This window comes from Salvelinus alpinus, chromosome 6 (genome assembly GCF_045679555.1).
Source record: "Salvelinus alpinus chromosome 6, SLU_Salpinus.1, whole genome shotgun sequence".
NCBI lineage: Eukaryota > Metazoa > Chordata > Actinopteri > Salmoniformes > Salmonidae > Salvelinus > Salvelinus alpinus.
Window position 1 is genome coordinate 93,384,743 of NC_092091.1, and position 20,778 is coordinate 93,405,520.

General features: G+C 45.3%; 2 protein-coding genes across 3 annotated transcripts in view; one reads left to right on the top strand and one right to left on the bottom strand.

The window, feature by feature from the left end:
- Positions 1-7,515, bottom strand: part of grhprb (glyoxylate reductase/hydroxypyruvate reductase b) — a 14,003-nt gene extending 6,488 nt beyond the window's left edge. For both annotated transcript variants that reach the window (XM_071404982.1, XM_071404981.1), the window contains exons 1-6: positions 7,207-7,515; positions 6,239-6,372; positions 5,820-5,892; positions 4,943-5,059; positions 4,475-4,563; positions 4,148-4,252 (exon numbers count right to left, since the gene is read on the bottom strand). In XM_071404982.1, the coding sequence (XP_071261083.1) occupies positions 4,148-4,252; positions 4,475-4,563; positions 4,943-5,059; positions 5,820-5,892; positions 6,239-6,372; positions 7,207-7,388 (700 nt within the window). In that variant the 5' untranslated portion in view covers positions 7,389-7,515. The remainder of the gene's footprint in view (positions 1-4,147; positions 4,253-4,474; positions 4,564-4,942; positions 5,060-5,819; positions 5,893-6,238; positions 6,373-7,206) is intronic.
- Positions 7,516-9,007: 1,492 nt separating this feature from the next.
- uba6 (ubiquitin like modifier activating enzyme 6) overlaps positions 9,008-20,778 on the top strand; it is a gene marked incomplete in the record, with an annotated part of 75,556 nt that continues 63,785 nt past the window's right edge. Inside the window, 4 exon segments of the mRNA XM_071408365.1 lie at positions 9,008-9,091; positions 11,834-11,908; positions 12,315-12,409; positions 13,264-13,292. Coding sequence (XP_071264466.1) covers positions 9,069-9,091; positions 11,834-11,908; positions 12,315-12,409; positions 13,264-13,292 — 222 coding nt within the window.

Here is a 20,778-nt window from a genome sequence, read left to right on the forward strand (position 1 = left end):
GACTGGAGGGAGAGAGGACAACATACTGTCAGGAAGTCAGACTGACTGGCCAACTCATCCATAGAGACTGGAGGGAGAGAGGGAGAGAGGACAACATACTGTCAGGAAGTCAGACAGACTGGACAACTCATCCATAGAGACTGGAGGGACAGAGGACAACATACTGTCAGGAAGTCAGACTGGCTGGCCAACTCATCCATAGAGACTGGAGGGAGAGAGGACAACATACTGTCAGGAAGTCAGACTGACTGGTCAACTCATCCATAGAGACTGGAGGGAGAGAGGACAACACACTGTCAGGAAGTCAGACTGACTGGCCAACTCTTCCATAGAGACTGGAGGGAGAGAGGACAACATACTGTCAGGAAGTCAGACTGGCTGGCCAACTCATCCATAGAGACTGGAGGGAGAGAGGGAGAGAGGACAACACACTGTCAGGAAGTCAGACTGACTGGCCAACTCATCCATAGAGACTGGAGGGAGAGAGGACAACATACTGTCAGGAAGTCAGACTGACTGGCCAACTCATCCATAGAGACTGGAGGGAGAGAGGGAGAGAGGACAACATACTGTCAGGAAGTCAGACAGACTGGACAACTCATCCATAGAGACTGGAGGGACAGAGGACAACATACTGTCAGGAAGTCAGACTGGCTGGCCAACTCATCCATAGAGACTGGAGGGAGAGAGGACAACATACTGTCAGGAAGTCAGACTGACTGGCCAACTCATCCATAGAGACTGGAGGGAGAGAGGGAGAGAGGACAACATACTGTCAGGAAGTCAGACAGACTGGACAACTCATCCATAGAGACTGGAGGGACAGAGGACAACATACTGTCAGGAAGTCAGACTGGCTGGCCAACTCATCCATAGAGACTGGAGGGAGAGAGGGAGAGAGGGCAACATACTGTCAGGAAGTCAGACTGGCTGGTCAACTCATCCATAGAGACTGGAGGGAGAGAGGACAACATACTGTCAGGAAGTCAGACTGACTGGTCAACTCATCCATAGAGACTGGAGGGAGAGAGGACAACATACTGTCAGGAAGTCAGACTGACTGGTCAACTCATCCATAGAGACTGGAGGGAGAGAGGACAACACACTGTCAGGAAGTCAGACAGACTGGACAACTCATCCATAGAGACTGGAGGGAGAGAGGGAGAGAGGACAACATACTGTCAGGAAGTCAGACTGACTGGTCAACTCATCCATAGAGACTGGAGGGAGAGAGGACAACATACTGTCAGGAAGTCAGACAGACTGGACAACTCATCCATAGAGACTGGAGGGACAGAGGACAACATACTGTCAGGAAGTCAGACTGGCTGGCCAACTCATCCATAGAGACTGGAGGGAGAGAGGGAGAGAGGACAACATACTGTCAGGAAGTCAGACTGGCTGGTCAACTCATCCATAGAGACTGGAGGGAGAGAGGACAACATACTGTCAGGAAGTCAGACTGACTGGTCAACTCATCCATAGAGACTGGAGGGAGAGAGGACAACATACTGTCAGGAAGTCAGACTGACTGGTCAACTCATCCATAGAGACTGGAGGGAGAGAGGACAACACACTGTCAGGAAGTCAGACAGACTGGACAACTCATCCATAGAGACTGGAGGGAGAGAGGGAGAGAGGACAACATACTGTCAGGAAGTCAGACTGACTGGTCAACTCATCCATAGAGACTGGAGGGAGAGAGGACAACATACTGTCAGGAAGTCAGACTGACTGGTCAACTCATCCATAGAGACTGGAGGGAGAGAGGACAACACACTGTCAGGAAGTCAGACAGACTGGACAACTCATCCATAGAGACTGGAGGGACAGAGGACAACATACTGTCAGGAAGTCAGACAGACTGGACAACTCATCCATAGAGACTGGAGGGAGAGAGGGAGAGAGGACAACATACTGTCAGGAAGTCAGACTGGCTGGTCAACTCATCCATAGAGACTGGAGGGAGAGAGGGAGAGAGGACAACATACTGTCAGGAAGTCAGACGGACTGGACAACTCATCCATAGAGACTGGAGGGAGAGAGGACAACATACTGTCAGGAAGTCAGACTGACTGGCTAATGACTATCAACAGATATGACAATCCGTAACATTCAGCATCAAGTCTAGGAATCTCTCAACACAAGACATACTCAGTATGACATCAGTAATGACACACTTAACCAACTTACCAACTGTTGATGATTTAATATACTGTATATGTTTTTGAAAGTGTTTTATTTTGTATATTCATATATCAGTGGTACCATATTCCCCATATCTCAGTGGTACCATATTCCCCATATCTCAATGGTACTATATTCCCCATTACACCATATCTCAGTGTTACCATATTCCCCATTACACCATATCACAGTGGTACCATATTCCCCATTACACCATATCTCAGTGTTACCATATTCCCCATATCTCAGTGGTACCTTATTCCCCATTACACCATATCTAAGTGTTTCCATATTCCCCATATCTCAGTGGTACCATATTCCCCATTACACCATATCTCAGTGGTACCATATTCCCCATTACACCATATCTCAGTGGTACCATATTCCCCATTACACCATATCTCAGTGGTACCATATTCCCCATTAACACCATATCTCAGTGTTTCCATATTCCCCATATCTCAGTGGTACCATATTCCCCATTACACCATATCTCAGTGGTACCATATTCCCCATTAACACCATATCTCAGTAGTACCATATTCCCCATATCTCAGTGGTACCATTTCCCCATTAACACCATATCTCAGTGGTACCATATTCCCCATCAACATCATATCTCAGTGGTACCATATTCCCCATTACACCATATCTCAGTGGTACCATAACACCATATCTCAGTGGTACCATATTCCCCATTAACACCATATCTCAGTGGTACCATATTCCCCATTAACACCATATCTCAGTAGTACCATATTCCCCATATCTCAGTGGTACCATTTCCCCATTAACACCATATCTCAGTGGTACCATATTCCCCATCAACATCATATCTCAGTGGTACCATATTCCCCATTACACCATATCTCAGTGTTACCATATTCCCCATATCTCAGTGGTACCATATTCCCCATTAACCATATCCAGTGGTACCATATTCCCCATTAACACCATATCTCAGTGGTACCATATTCCCCATATCTCAGTGGTACCATTTCCCCATTAACACCATATCTCAGTGGTACCATATTCCCCATCAACATCATATCTCAGTGGTACCATATTCCCCATTACACCATATCTCAGTGTTACCATATTCACCATATCTCAGTGGTACCATATTCCCCATTACACCATATCTCAGTGGTACCATATTCCCCATTACACCATATCTCAGTGGTACCATATTCCCAATCAACATCATATCTCAGTGGTACCATATTCCCCATATCTCAGTGGTACCATATTCCCCATTAACACCATATCTCAGTGGTACCATATTCCCCATTACACCATATCTCAGTGGTACCATATTCCCCATATCTCAGTGGTACCATATTCCCCATTAACACCATATCTCAGTGGTACCATATTCCCCATATCTCAGTGGTACCATATTCCCCATTACACCATATCTCAGTGGTACCATATTCCCCATTACACCATATCTCAGTGGTACCATATTCCCAATCAACATCATATCTCAGTGGTACCATATTCCCCATATCTCAGTGGTACCATATTCCCCATCAACACCATATCTCAGTGTTTCCATATTCCCCATATCTCAGTGGTACCATATTCCCCATCAACACCATATCTCAGTGTTTCCATATTCCCCATATCTCAGTGGTACCATATTCACCATTACACCATATCTCAGTGGTACCATATTCCCCATTACACCATATCTCAGTGGCACCATATTCCCCATCAACACCATATCTCAGTGTTACCATATTCCCCATATCTCAGTGGTACCATATTCCCCATTACACCATATCTCAGTGGTACCATATTCCCCATTACACCATATCTCAGTGGTACCATATTCCCCATCAACACCATATCTCAGTGCTCCATACCATATTCCCCATTACACCATATCTCAGTGGTACCATATTCCCCATATCTCAGTGGTACCATATTCCCCATTAACACCATATCTCAGTGGTACCATATTCTGCGTCGATCAAACTGGCCAGCTCTGGTCGGGGAGCCACATCCGTGTAGATGAACTTCTTAACCTTGAACGGCTTCAGACGCTCAGCGATAGCCACTCCTGTCACACACACACACACACACACACACACACACACACACACACACACACACACACACACACACACACACACACACACACACACACACACACACACACACACACACACACACACACACACACACACACAGTCATGAGCTTGTGCTGTTCTTCCCCTTGATAGTTGAGGGTTTTTTCACTGACCATAGTGTGTGTGTGTGTGTGTGTGTTTGTGTTACTCACCGATCCTGCCCAGTCCCAGGATTCCCACCGTGCTGTTAGCCAGCTCATATCCACACAGCCACAGAGTCCTCCATGTTCCCCAGCCGCCACTGGGCAGGACACACAGAGAGAAGAGGGGGGGGGGGTGGAAGTGTGTGTGTGTGTGTGTTCTTACTTCTTAGCTTCATGTGTAGCCTCTATGAGTCTCCTGGAGCTGGTCAGTGTGTGTGTGTGTGTGTGTGTGTGTGTGTGTGTGTGTGTTCTTACGTCTTGGCTTCATGCGTAGCCTCTATGAGTCTCCTGGACGTGGTCAGTGTGTGTGTGTGTGTGTTCTTACGTCTTGGCTTCATGCGTAGCCTCTGAGTCTCCTGGACGTGGTCAGTGTGTGTGTGTGTGTGTTCTTACGTCTTGGCTTCATGTGTTGCCTCTATGAGTCTCCTGGACGTGGTCGGTGTGTGTGTGTGTGTGTGTGTGTGTTTGTGTTCTTACGTCTTGGCTTCATGCGTAGCCTCTATGAGTCTCCTGGACGTGGTCAGCAGTAGAGCGACAGTCAGTTCAGCTACAGAATCTGTTAACACATCTGGGGTATAACCCACACGGATGCCCCTGATACACACACACACACACACACACACACACACACACACACACACACACACACACACACACACACACACACACACACACACACACACACACACACACTGTTGAAGAAGTATACTTTGTCATATGTGGTGACCCATAAACAATATAACATATTATAATCTACACATCATCAGGAACACCTGTTCTCTCCATGACAGACTGACCAGGTGAATCCAGGTGAAAAGATATGATTCCTTATTGATGTCACCTGTTAAATCCACTTTAATCAGTGTAGATGAAGGGGAGGAGACAGACAGGTTAAAGAAGGATTTTTAAGCCTTGAGATAACTGAGACATGGATTGTGTATGTGTGCTATTCAGATGGTGAATGGGCAAGACAACAGATTGAAGTGCCTTTGAACGGGGGTGTGGTAGGAGGTGCCAGGAGCACCGGTTTGTGTCATGAACTGCAACGCTGCTGGGTTTTTCCACACTCAACAGTGTCCTGTGTGAATCAAGAATGGTCCACCACCCAAAGGACATCCAGACAACTTGACACAACTGTGGAAAGCATTGGACTCAAAATGGGCCAGCATCCCTGTGGAACGCTTTCCACACCTTGTAGAGTCCCTGCCCTGATGAATTGAGGCTGTTCGGAGGACAAAATGGGTGGGGGGGGGCTGCAACTCAATATTAGGAAGGTATTCTTGATGTTTGCTATACTCAGTTGTATGTCTGTGATGTGACCAACAACAGAGGTTAGAGGTCAGAGGTCACTGACCTTTTCTTTAGTTCCTCCAGGGAGAGGTGGTCAAAACCCACTGACATGGTGCTCAGGACCCTGAGGTTAGGACCTGCAGGAGAACACACACACACACACACACACACACACACACACACACACACACACACACACACACACACACACACACACACACACAGGGACACGCGTGCACACACACACACACACACACACACACACACACACACACACAACACACAGACACACACACACACACACACAAAGAGACACACACAAAGAGACACACAAACACACACAAAGAGACACACAAACACACACAGGGACACACACACACACACACACAAAGAGACGCACAAACACACCAAAAAGTCAAGTTCTCCCAGTGTTCCTGTCAGAGATCAGCCAATGGCGTTAGAGATTATGGACAGTCACCTGACCTGCAGCGTCCAATAGCTCGGCGTCGATCTTCTCCGTGAGCACGCAGACCAGCGCATCGACACCTTTGACCTTCTGGAGCAACTCCTTCCGGGGCACGGGGACGTCATCTGAGTCCCACAGATCAAACTGCACTCTGGGTAATGAAGGATTTCAAAAATGAAAGGCCTGTTACAGATACTTTACAAATGCATCCTCTCTCTCTCTCTCTCTCTGTCTGTTTCTGTCTCTCTGTCTCTCTCTCTCTGTCTCTCTCTCTCTCTGTCTCTGTGTCTCTGTCTCTCTCTGTCTCTCTCTCTCTGTCTCTCTGTCTCTCTGTCTCTCTCTCTCTCTGTCTCTCTGTCTCTCTGTCTCTCTCTCTGTCTCTGTCTCTCTCTGTCTCTGTCTCTCTGTCTCTCTCTTTCTTTCTCTCTCTCTCTTGCTTCTTTAAGGGAATCTTTAAGGGAATGAGTACTTCTGTGAAAGCTAATTAATGGTAATGAGTCTGATAGAGACTGAATGAGTGTATATATATATAAAACAGTGGTATAGAGAGTGAGAGTCCTGTTTGTGACAATCTTTATTATTATTAAACAGTGTTATGATGTTTTATTGATAGGCCTGTTGTTAATGAATCATTCATTTGCCAAAGTAAGCTTTGGCAGTATGCAAATTGAATTGAGAGAGACTTCTTATCTGTCTGGTCTGGTCAGGGCAAACACTGTCAGTTCTGTTTACCCAAAAGTCAATGATGAATCACACAAGACAACAATTCAGAACTTTCCTTTAGAATGAATGACAACTTGATAGGTCAGCCTACATGAATGACTAAAGGACATTTGGTTAAATTAAGAAACGATCCAAAACCTATAGCCTACATAACATGAAATTAAAAGCAAAAATAATAATTAGATTTAAATAATATAATTATTTTAAAAAGTAGGCCTACAGAACCAGGATGGCAACAAGAACAAAGTGTGATCTCACTCACTGTCCTGACTCGCTGAGAATCTTCAGCCCCTCCGGCGGGATCTGGCGCGTGATGTAGACCCGCGGTAGGGACGACATCTCTCTCCGCACGGCGCCCGGTAAACCCCCGGTAATACTTAATGAGTTTAACGGAGCAACAGCGATCCGCTGGAGCCGACGCAGAGCCACGCGACCGCACCACATCGCCGAGAAGAGGAGGTCCGGAGCGTTAGAGAGAGAATTAAATTGAATTCAATTAAAATCTGTTCAAAACGGAGACTTCGCAACCTGAACACCTTTCTGATGTGTGTCGTATGTGTGTGTTGTTTTTGGCCGGAGTTCAGAGGGGAGGTACCGGGGGGGGGTCGCCGTTCAGCCAATATGAAGGGAGGGATGGTTGACAGAGATGGCTGGCTTCACACACACACCTGGAAGTTGTGCCTACAGTCAGGGTCTAGAGTGATTTACCAAAAACAGTGTCCCAGTTGACCTGAACCTGGTTCAGTACAGCCCTATAAAGACAAGACACTGTCGGACACTATGTACAATATGGCTTTAATATATTGGCTTATTAAATTATTATAAAAATATTGTTAGTATAATAGAACTAGGTGTATGACTTATTAAATTATTATAATATTATACTTAGTATATTAGAATTAGGCTTATTACTTATTAAATTATTATTATATTATAGTTAGTATATTAGAACTAGGTTTATGGCTTATTAAATGATAACTTCAGTCAACAGCCCAACCATTCATAAAGTAGTACACACACACACACACACACACAGTTTGATCCTGTTGTACATGTAGCTATGTAAGTAAGTGTAACCAATGTGAAATGGCTAGCTAGTTAGCGGTGGTGCGCGCTAATAGCGTTTCAATCCGTGACGTCACTCGCTTTGAGACCTCGTCTTCCCTCACCTCCTCTCCACTTCCTTCACCTCCTCTCCCCTCACCCCTTCACCCACTCTCCTCCCTTACCCCTTCACCCACTCTCCTCCCTTACCCCCTCACCCACTCTCCTCCCTTTCCCGCTCACCTCTCTTCTCCCTCACCCCTTCACCCCTCTCCCCCCTTCACCCCCTCTCCTCCCTCTCCTCCCTCACCCCCTCTTCTCCCTCCTCACCCACTCTCCTCCCTTACCCGCTCACCTCTCTTCTCCCTCACCCCTTCACCCCTCTCCTCCCTCACCCCTTCACCCCCTCTCCTCCCTCACCCCCTCTCCTCCCTCACCCCTCTTCTCCCTCTCCTCCCTCTCCTCCCTCACCCCCTCTCCTCCCTCACCCCTATTACCTATTAGTTAGAGAGTCTGAGTTGTAAATGTTTTACTGGGCAGATGAACTTTGGCTGTTTGAACAGTGTCTCTGTTTTGTAAAATGGTGTCTTGCAGGTTTTCAATAGGACCAATGATACATGATATGAGGCACTATGATGCTTGCACATAATATGGAATCTGGTCAAAATTGTCAATGCCAAATACCAAGAGAAAGAACAGATCACTTGTTATTGCGATATAACACATTTTTTATTTTATTTTAATTTTTATTTAACTAGGCAAGTCATTAAGAACAAATTCTTATTTTCAATGACGGCCTATGAACAGAGGGTTAACTGCCTTGTTCAGGGGCAGAACGGCAGATTTGTACCTTGTCAGCTGGGGGAATCGAACTTGCAACCCTGATTTAAATATGTTAAAGTCTGGATATCCCAGAACAATTTTGTTTCAGTTGTTTGTTGTATTTTTTAAAAACTATTTCATAAAATTATCTATCAAATAAATATAATTTAAACGTGACCTTGTCATGTGATCTGGGTAACCCGGAACAGTTTTAATGTTTTTATCTATACACAACCCTTCATTCGTATCAACAACTCAATGAACCTATCGTACACCGACAGGTAAGATAGTTCGTCTCTGAATGACGTTTTTAATGCGCATTTTTCGCAACATTCACAAATACCATTATGGACATCCGTATCTGCAGCCATAGGAAGACTTGTGCTTGATACGGCATGACAATACACGTTTATGCAGGGTGTGTTTTTGCACTGACCCGGCATCAGGCAGTATCAATCAATCAATCAATCAAATGTAATTATAAAGCACTTTTTTACATCAGCCGATGTCACAAAGTGCTTGTACAGAAACACAGCCTAAAACCCCAAACACCAAGCAATGCAGTGCAATGTAGAAATCTAGCTAGTGCTAGCTAACGCCCTTCTGAGTATTCAGTCTATGCTAAGTTAGGTTAGCCATCGTTCGTAGCAAGATGAACACATAGATAGCTATTGACAAGGCTTTGAGAAGTTGTCAACCTCAAAACATTTGAATATGGTACTACTACTAGTGTTACTGCTACTCTTACAACGTCCTCACGTTATTGTAGCTAGCTACTAGTAGCTAACTGCAGATTGGGACCAGGAAGCTAGCTAGTTAGCAAGCCCATTAGCTAGCTAGCAATACTGTTTATTTATTTAGCTAGCAAACTTTACTCAGCTATCAACTTCATTTGGCGTGGTGATGTAGCTCGCTAACGGTAAGAACGATCAGATCGATACTTTAAGATACACTAAACAGAAAGCTTGATGGAGCTAGCTAAGTCAGAAAAACCATTGTACCTTGACATTGGACAGCTAGTATCATAATATAGTGGATTGTTCTGTAGCTATTGCAGCAGATAAGGATGTACCGGATGACAACATAGTTTTATCAGATATTAGACAGACACAGGTAGCCAAAATAATGTATTTTAGAATAACGTAACACAGGTATTCCTCTTTTATCTCACCTGTAAGAACAGAGCAGTTTCCTTTAATCTTTTGTTACAGCCCAGCACTAAACACACCTGATAAACCAACTCAATGGCTGGATAATAAAAAGTTGGTCCATTGTATCAGGACTCTTAAGTACTGGGTTGGAATGAAAGCCTGCACACCCAGTCTATGGGTGCGTCCCAATTATATGTCCTTTATTTGTGAAGTGTGCACTACGTTCCACAAACTCCCCTGAAAGGTGTGGATTGCTGCAGGAGAGAGCTAGAGGGAGTTTCTTATACCTGTCATTTACATCCAAAGCAGTGAAGGGAATTGTACAAGTGCACATTTTAGGAGGAAGGAGAGATAATTGGGACGTAGGCCCCCACCCCACCGTGTCCTCAGGACTAGGGTGTAGAACAGTGGCGTAGACCAAGGTTTCCCAAACTGGGTCCTGGGGTCCACTCTGGGTCCCACTCTGGGTCCTGGGGGTCCACTCTGGGTCATGGGGTCCTCTCGGGGTCCTTTGGCCCCACTCTGGGTCCTGGGGGTCCACTCTGGGTCCAGGGGTCCACTCTGGGTCCACTGGGGGTCCTGGGGTCCACTCTGGGTCTCATTCTGGGTCCTGGGGGTCCACTCTGGGTCCTGGGGGTCCACTCTGGGTCCTGGGGGTCCATTCTGGGTCCTGGGGGTCCATTCTGGGTCCAGGGGTCCACTGGGGGTCCTGGGGTCCACTCTGGGTCCTGGGGTCCACTCTGGGTCTCATTCTGGGTCCTGGGGGTCCATTCTGGGTCCTGGGGTCCACTCTGGGTCTCATTCTGGGTCCTGGGGGTCCACTCTGGGTCCTGGGGTCCCACTCTGGGTCCTGGGGTCCACTCTGGGTCCTGGGGTCCACTCTGTGTCCTGGGGTCCCCCCCTGGTTGCATGTTTTTTCCCCCTATCACTACACAGCTGATTTAAATAACCAACTCATCATCAAGCTTTGATTATTTGAATCAGTTGTGTAGTGCTGGGGGCCCCGGGGGGGGGGGCAGGGCAGAAGGACAGAGATCTTAATATAACCCTGACGTCAGGAGGACAGAGATCATAATATAACCCTGACGTCAGGAGAACAGAGATCATAATATAACCCTGACGTCAGGAGGACAGAGATCATAATATAACCCTGATGTCAGAAGAACAGAGATCATAATATAACCCTGACGTCAGGAGGACAGAGATCATAATATAACTCTGACGTCAGAAGGACAGAGATCATATAACCCTGACGTCAGAAGGACAGAGATCATAATATAACTCTGACGTCAGGAGGACAGAGATCATATAACCCTGACGTCAGAAGGACAGAGATCATAATATAACCCTGACGTCAGAAGGACAGAGATCATAATATAACCCTGACGTCAGGAGGACAGAGATCATAATATAACCCTGACGTCAGAAGGACAGAGATCATATAACCCTGACGTCAGAAGGACAGAGATCATAATATAACTCTGACGTCAGAAGGACAGAGATCATATAACCCTGACGTCAGAAGGACAGAGATCATAATATAACCCTGACGTCAGAAGGACAGAGATCATAATATAACCCTGACGTCAGAAGGACAGAGATCATAATATAACCCTGACGTCAGAAGGACAGAGATCATAATATAACCCTGACGTCAGGAGGACAGAGATCATAATATAACCCTGACGTCAGATGGACAGAGATCATAATATAACCCTGACGTCAGAAGGACAGAGATCATAATATAACCCTGACGTCAGGAGGACAGAGATCATAATATAACCCTGACGTCAGGAGGACAGAGATCATAATATAACCCCGACGTCAGAAGGACTTCTCTCCTCCATGATCTCTCTCTCTCTCACGATCCAGTGCGTCTAGGACCAGTGAGTTTCCCCCTCCCAAGATGTCAGCTGACTCCATGGAGATTGATGACTCCCTGTACAGGTAAATCCCGTACTACCTAACTCTAAGAGGGTACAGTTACATACCAGTAATAGTTTCAACAAAACATGTTCTATGTGCTTAATGTCTTACAACATCATTTGATCTTCCCTGCCTCCCTCTTCCCTCTCTCCCTAATCCCCCTCCCTGCCTCCCTCTGCCTGTCTCCCTCTCCCTCCCCAACACCCCCCTAACCCCCATCCTCCCTCCCTCTCTCTCCCTCTCCCTCCCCCTCCCTAACCCCCATCCTCCCTCCCTCTCTCTCCTCCCTCCCTCCCTCCCTCCCTCACCTCCCTTCCTCTCTCTCCCCTCTCCCTCCTCCCTCCCTCCTCCCTCACCCCCCCTCCCTACCCCAACCCCTCTCCCTCCCTTCCTCACTCCCCTCGCCCCCCGCCAACCCTCCCTCCAGTCGTCAGAGGTATGTCCTGGGGGACAGTGCCATGCAGCAGATGGCTCAGTCTTCTGTCTTCCTCAGTGGAATGGGAGGACTGGGAGTGGAGATCGGTAGGTGACATACGCATCAAATAACACATGGGGAGGACTGGGAGTGGAGATCGGTAGGTGACATACGCATCAAATAACACATGGGGGGGGGGGGGGACTGGGAGTGGAGATCGGTAGGTGACATACGCATCAAATAACACATGGGGAGGACTGGGAGTGGAGATCGGTAGGTGACATACGCATCAAATAATACATAGCATTACATTATGTGACATTACATGACATAGCATGACAGTACATGCCAGAACATGCCGTTAAGTGACATGACATAGCATGACGGTACATGCCAGAACATGCCGTTAAGTGACATGACATAGCATGACGGTACATGCCAGAACATGCCGTTAAGTGACATGACATAGCATGACGGTACATGCCAGAACATGCCATTAAGTCACATGACATAGCATGACGGGACATGCCAGAACATGCCGTTAAGTGACATGACATAGCAGGACGGTACATGCCAGAACATGCCATTAAGTGACATGACATAGCATGACGGTACATGCCAGAACATGCCATTAAGTCACATGACATAGCATGACGGTACATGCCAGAACAGGCCATTAAGTCACATGACATAGCATGACGGTACATGCCAGAACAGGCCATTAAGTAACATGACATAGCATGACAGTACATGCCAGAACATGCCATTAAGTGACATGACATAGCATGACGGTACATGCCAGAACATGCCATTAAGTGACATGACATAGCATGACGGTACTTACCAGAACATGCCATTAAGTCACATGACATAGCGTTTAGTGAGTGTTTACAGTATGTATTGTATCCATGTATTTCCTGTCATGTGACCGACGTTAGACTTCTCTGCCTTGTTTTCACAGCAAAGAACATCGTGTTAGCAGGTGTGAAGGTGAGTGAGATTATAGTCTGTGATTATTATTATTTATAGGGAATAGGGCTCTGATCACTAGTAGTTCACTATATAGGGAATAGGGCTCTGGTCACTAGTAGTTCACTATATAGGGAATAGGGCTCTGGTCTAAAGTAGTGCACTATATAGGGAATAGGGCTCTGGTCACTAGTAGTTCACTATATAGGGAATAGGGCTCTGGTCACTAGTAGTTCACTGTATAGGGAATAGGGCTCTGATCACTAGTAGTTCACTATATAGGGAATAGGGCTCTGGTCACTAGTAGTGCACTATATAGGGAATAGGGCTCTGGTCTAAAGTAGTTCACTATATAGGGAATAGGGCTCTGGTCTATAGTAGTTCACTATATAGGGAATAGGGCTCTGGTCACTAGTAGTTCACTATATAGGGAATAGGGCTCTGGTCTAAAGTAGTGCACTATATAGGGAATAGGGCTCTGGTCTAAAGTAGTGCACTATATAGGGAATAGGGCTCTGGTCTAAAGTAGTTCACTATATAGGGAATAGGGCTCTGGTCTATAGTAGTGCACTATATAGGGAATAGGGCTCTGGTCACTAATAGTTCACTATATAGGGAATAGGGCTCTGGTCACTAGTAGTTCACTATATAGGGAATAGGGCTCTGGTCACTAGTAGTTCACTATATAGGGAATAGGGCTCTGGTCACTAGTAGTTCACTATATAGGGAATAGGGCTCTGGTCACTAGTAGTCCACTATATAGGGAATAGGGCTCTGGTCACTAGTAGTTCACTATATAGGGAATAGGGCTCTGGTCACTAGTAGTCCACTACATAGGGAATAGGGCTCTGGTCTCTAGTAGTTCACTATATAGGGAATAGGGCTCTGGTCACTAGTAGTTCACTATATAGGGAATAGGGCTCTGGTCACTAGTAGTTCACTATATAGGGAATGGGGCTATATAGGGAATAGGGCTATATAGGGCTCTGGTCACTAGTAGTTCACTATATAGGGAATAGGGCTATATAGGGAATAGGGATCTGGTCACTAGTAGTCCACTATATAGGGAATAGGGCTCTGGTCACTAGTAGTTCACTATATAGGGAATAGGGCTCTGGTCACTAGTAGTTCACTATATAGGGAATAGGGCTCTGGTCACTAGTAGTCCACTATATAGGGAATAGGGCTCTGGTCACTAGTAGTTCACTATATAGGGAATAGGGCTCTGGTCACTAGTAGTTAACTATATAGGGAATAGGGCTCTGGTCACTAGTAGTTCACTATATAGGGAATAGGGCTCTGGTCACTAGTAGTGCACTATATAGGGAATAGGGCTCTGGTCACTAGTAGTCCACTATATAGGGAATAGGGCTCTGGTCACTAGTAGTCCACTATATAGGGAATAGGGCTCTGGTCACTAGTAGTTCACTATATAGGGAATAGGGCTCTGGTCACTAGTAGTTAACTATATAGGGAATAGGGCTCTGGTCACTAGTAGTTCACTATATAGGGAATAGGGCTCTGGTCACTAGTAGTGCACTATATAGGGAATAGGGCTCTGGTCACTAGTAGTCCACTATATAGGGAATAGGGCTCTGGTCACTAGTAGTTCACTATATAGGGAATAGGGCTCTGGTCACTAGTAGTTCACTATATAGGGAATAGGGCTCTGGTCACTAGTAGTGCACTATATAGGGAATAGGGCGCTCTGGTCACTAGTAGTCCACTATATAGGGAATAGGGCTCTGGTCACCAGTAGTTCACTATAATAGGGAATAGGGCTCTGGTCACTAGTAGTGCACTATATAGGGAATAGGGCTCTGGTCACTAGTAGTACACTATATAGGGAATAGGGCTCTGGTCACTAGTAGTACACTATATAGGGAATAGGGCTCTGGTCACTAGTAGTTCACTATATAGGGAATAGGGCTCTGGTCACTAGTAGTTCACTATATAGGGAATAGGGCTCTGGTCACTAGTAGTCCACTATATAGGGAATAGGGCTCTGGTCACTAGTAGTTCACTATATAGGGAATAGGGCTCTGGTCACTAGTAGTTCACTATATAGGGAATAGGGCTCTGGTCACTAGTAGTTCACTATATAGGGAATAGGGCTCTGGTCACTAGTAGTTCACTATATAGGGAATATGGCTCTGGTCACTAGTAGTTCACTATATAGGGAATAGGACTCTGGTCACTAGTAGTTCACTATATAGGGAATAGGACTCTGGTCACTAGTAGTTCACTATATAGGGAATAGTGCTCTGGTCACTAGTAGTTCACTATATAGGGAATAGGGCTCTGGTCACTAGTAGTTCACTATATAGGGAATAGGTCCCTGGTCACTAGTAGTTCACTATATAGGGAATAGGGCTCTGGTCACTAGTAGTGCACTATATAGTCGCTCTGGATAAGAGCGTCTGCTAAATGACTTAAATGTAAATGTAAATATAGGGAATGTAAATGTAAATATAGGGAATAGGGCTCTGGTCACTAGTAGTTGACTATATAGGGAATAGGGCTCTGGTCACTAGTAGTTCACTACATAGGGAATAGGGCTCTGGTCTCTAGTAGTTCACTATATAGGGAATAGGGCTCTGGTCACTAGTAGTTCACTATATAGGGAATAGGACTCTGGTCACTAGTAGTTCACTATATAGGGAATAGGACTCTGGTCACTAGTAGTTCACTATATAGGGAATAGTGCTCTGGTCACTAGTAGTGCACTATATAGGGAATAGGGCTCTGGTCACTAGTAGTTCACTATATAGGGAATAGGGCTCTGGTCTCTAGTAGTTCACTATATAGGGAATAGGGCTCTGGTCTCTAGTAGTTCACTATATAGGGAATAGGGCTCTGGTCTCTAGTAGTGCACTATATAGGGAATAGGGCTCTGGTCACTAGTGGTTCACTATATAGGGAATAGGGCTCTGGTCACTAGTAGTTCACTATATAGGGAATAGGGCTCTGGTCACTAGTAGTTCACTATATAGGGAATAGGGCTCTGGTCTAAAGTAGTGCACTATATAGGGAATATGGCTCTGGTCACTAGTAGTGCACAATATAGGGAATAGGGCTCTGGTCACTAGTAGTTCACTATATAGGGAATAGGGCTCTGGTCACTAGTAGTTCACTATATAGGGAATAGGGCTCTGGTTACTAGTAGTTCACTATATAGGGAATAGGGCTCTGGTCACTAGTAGTTCACTATATAGGGAATAGGGCTCTGGTCACCAGTAGTTCACTATATAGGGAATAGGGCTCTGGTCACTAGTAGTTCACTATATAGGGAATAGGGCTCTGGTCACTAATAGTTCACTATATAGGGAATAGGGCTCTGGTCACTAGTAGTTCACTATATAGGGAAGAGGGCTCTGGTCACTAGTAGTTCACTATATAGGGAATAGGGCTCTGGTCACTAGTAGTTCACTATATAGGGAATAGGGCTCTGGTCACTAGTAGTTCACTATATAGGGAATAGGGCTCTGGTCACTAGTAGTTCACTATATAGGGAATAGGGCTCTGGTCACTAGTAGTTCACTATATAGGGAATGGGGCTATATAGGGAATAGGGCTATATAGGGCTCTGGTCACTAGTAGTTCACTATATAGGGAATAGGGCTATATAGGGAATAGGGATCTGGTCACTAGTAGTCCACTATATAGGGAATAGGGCTCTGGTCACTAGTAGTTCACTATATAGGGAATAGGGCTCTGGTCACTAGTAGTGCACTATATAGGGAATAGGGCTCTGGTCACTAGTAGTCCACTATATAGGGAATAGGTCCCTGGTCACTAGTAGTTCACTATATAGGGAATAGGGCTCTGGTCACTAGTAGTGCACTATATAGTCGCTCTGGATAAGAGCGTCTGCTAAATGACTTAAATGTAAATGTAAATATAGGGAATGTAAATGTAAATATAGGGAATAGGGCTCTGGTCACTAGTAGTTGACTATATAGGGAATAGGGCTCTGGTCACTAGTAGTTCACTACATAGGGAATAGGGCTCTGGTCTCTAGTAGTTCACTATATAGGGAATAGGGCTCTGGTCACTAGTAGTTCACTATATAGGGAATAGGACTCTGGTCACTAGTAGTTCACTATATAGGGAATAGGACTCTGGTCACTAGTAGTTCACTATATAGGGAATAGTGCTCTGGTCACTAGTAGTGCACTATATAGGGAATAGGGCTCTGGTCACTAGTAGTTCACTATATAGGGAATAGGGCTCTGGTCTCTAGTAGTTCACTATATAGGGAATAGGGCTCTGGTCTCTAGTAGTTCACTATATAGGGAATAGGGCTCTGGTCTCTAGTAGTGCACTATATAGGGAATAGGGCTCTGGTCACTAGTGGTTCACTATATAGGGAATAGGGCTCTGGTCACTAGTAGTTCACTATATAGGGAATAGGGCTCTGGTCACTAGTAGTTCACTATATAGGGAATAGGGCTCTGGTCTAAAGTAGTGCACTATATAGGGAATATGGCTCTGGTCACTAGTAGTTCACTATATAGGGAATAGGGCTCTGGTCACTAATAGTTCACTATATAGGGAATAGGGCTCTGGTCACTAGTAGTTCACTATATAGGGAAGAGGGCTCTGGTCACTAGTAGTTCACTATATAGGGAATAGGGCTCTGGTCACTAGTAGTTCACTATATAGGGAATAGGGCTCTGGTCACTAGTAGTTCACTATATAGGGAATAGGGCTCTGGTCACTAGTAGTTCACTATATAGGGAATAGGGCTCTGGTCACTAGTAGTTCACTATATAGGGAATGGGGCTATATAGGGAATAGGGCTATATAGGGCTCTGGTCACTAGTAGTTCACTATATAGGGAATAGGGCTATATAGGGAATAGGGATCTGGTCACTAGTAGTCCACTATATAGGGAATAGGGCTCTGGTCACTAGTAGTTCACTATATAGGGAATAGGGCTCTGGTCACTAGTAGTGCACTATATAGGGAATAGGGCTCTGGTCACTAGTAGTCCACTATATAGGGAATAGGGCTCTGGTCACTAGTAGTCCACTATATAGGGAATAGGGCTCTGGTCACTAGTAGTTCACTATATAGGGAATAGGGCTCTGGTCACTAGTAGTTAACTATATAGGGAATAGGGCTCTGGTCACTAGTAGTTCACTATATAGGGAATAGGGCTCTGGTCACTAGTAGTGCACTATATAGGGAATAGGGCTCTGGTCACTAGTAGTCCACTATATAGGGAATAGGGCTCTGGTCACTGGTAGTTCACTATATAGGGAATAGGGCTCTGGTCACTAGTAGTTCACTATATAGGGAATAGGGCTCTGGTCACTAGTAGTGCACTATATAGGGAATAGGGCGCTCTGGTCACTAGTAGTCCACTATATAGGGAATAGGGCTCTGGTCACCAGTAGTTCACTATAATAGGGAATAGGGCTCTGGTCACTAGTAGTGCACTATATAGGGAATAGGGCTCTGGTCACTAGTAGTACACTATATAGGGAATAGGGCTCTGGTCACTAGTAGTACACTATATAGGGAATAGGGCTCTGGTCACTAGTAGTTCACTATATAGGGAATAGGGCTCTGGTCACTAGTAGTTCACTATATAGGGAATAGGGCTCTGGTCACTAGTAGTCCACTATATAGGGAATAGGGCTCTGGTCACTAGTAGTTCACTATATAGGGAATAGGGCTCTGGTCACTAGTAGTTCACTATATAGGGAATAGGGCTCTGGTCACTAGTAGTTCACTATATAGGGAATAGGGCTCTGGTCACTAGTAGTTCACTATATAGGGAATATGGCTCTGGTCACTAGTAGTTCACTATATAGGGAATAGGACTCTGGTCACTAGTAGTTCACTATATAGGGAATAGGACTCTGGTCACTAGTAGTTCACTATATAGGGAATAGTGCTCTGGTCACTAGTAGTTCACTATATAGGGAATAGGGCTCTGGTCACTAGTAGTTCACTATATAGGGAATAGGTCCCTGGTCACTAGTAGTTCACTATATAGGGAATAGGGCTCTGGTCACTAGTAGTGCACTATATAGTCGCTCTGGATAAGAGCGTCTGCTAAATGACTTAAATGTAAATGTAAATATAGGGAATGTAAATGTAAATATAGGGAATAGGGCTCTGGTCACTAGTAGTTGACTATATAGGGAATAGGGCTCTGGTCACTAGTAGTTCACTACATAGGGAATAGGGCTCTGGTCTCTAGTAGTTCACTATATAGGGAATAGGGCTCTGGTCACTAGTAGTTCACTATATAGGGAATAGGACTCTGGTCACTAGTAGTTCACTATATAGGGAATAGGACTCTGGTCACTAGTAGTTCACTATATAGGGAATAGTGCTCTGGTCACTAGTAGTGCACTATATAGGGAATAGGGCTCTGGTCACTAGTAGTTCACTATATAGGGAATAGGGCTCTGGTCTCTAGTAGTTCACTATATAGGGAATAGGGCTCTGGTCTCTAGTAGTTCACTATATAGGGAATAGGGCTCTGGTCTCTAGTAGTGCACTATATAGGGAATAGGGCTCTGGTCACTAGTGGTTCACTATATAGGGAATAGGGCTCTGGTCACTAGTAGTTCACTATATAGGGAATAGGGCTCTGGTCACTAGTAGTTCACTATATAGGGAATAGGGCTCTGGTCACTAGTAGTTCACTATATAGGGAATAGGGCTCTGGTCACTAGTAGTTCACTATATAGGGAATAGGGCTCTGGTCACTAGTAGTTCACTATATAGGGAATAGGGCTCTGGTCACTAATAGTTCACTATATAGGGAATAGGGCTCTGGTCACTAGTAGTTCACTATATAGGGAAGAGGGCTCTGGTCACTAGTAGTTCACTATATAGGGAATAGGGCTCTGGTCACTAGTAGTTCACTATATAGGGAATAGGGCTCTGGTCACTAGTAGTTCACTATATAGGGAATAGGGCTCTGGTCACTAGTAGTTCACTATATAGGGAATAGGGCTCTGGTCACTAGTAGTTCACTATATAGGGAATAGGGCTCTGGTCACTAGTAGTACACTATATAGGGAATAGGGCTCTGGTTACTAGTAGTTCACTATATAGGGAATAGGGCTCTGGTCACTAGTAGTTCACTATATAGGGAATAGGGCTCTGGTCACTAGTAGTTCACTATATAGGGAATAGGGCTCTGGTCACTAGTAGTTCACTATATAGGGAATAGGGCTCTGATCACTAGTAGTTCACTATATAGGGAATAGGGCTCTGGTCACTAGTAGTTCACTATATAGGGAATAGGGCTCTGGTCACTAGTAGTTCACTATATAGGGAATAGGGCTCTGGTCACTAGTAGTTCACTATATAGGGAATAGGGCTCTGGTCACTAGTAGTTCACTATATAGGGAATAGGGCTCTGGTCACTAGTAGTTCTCTATATAGGGAATAGGGCTCTGGTCACTAGTAGTTCACTATATTGGGAATAGGGCTCTGGTCACTAGTAGTTCACTATATTGGGAATAGGGCTCTGGTCACT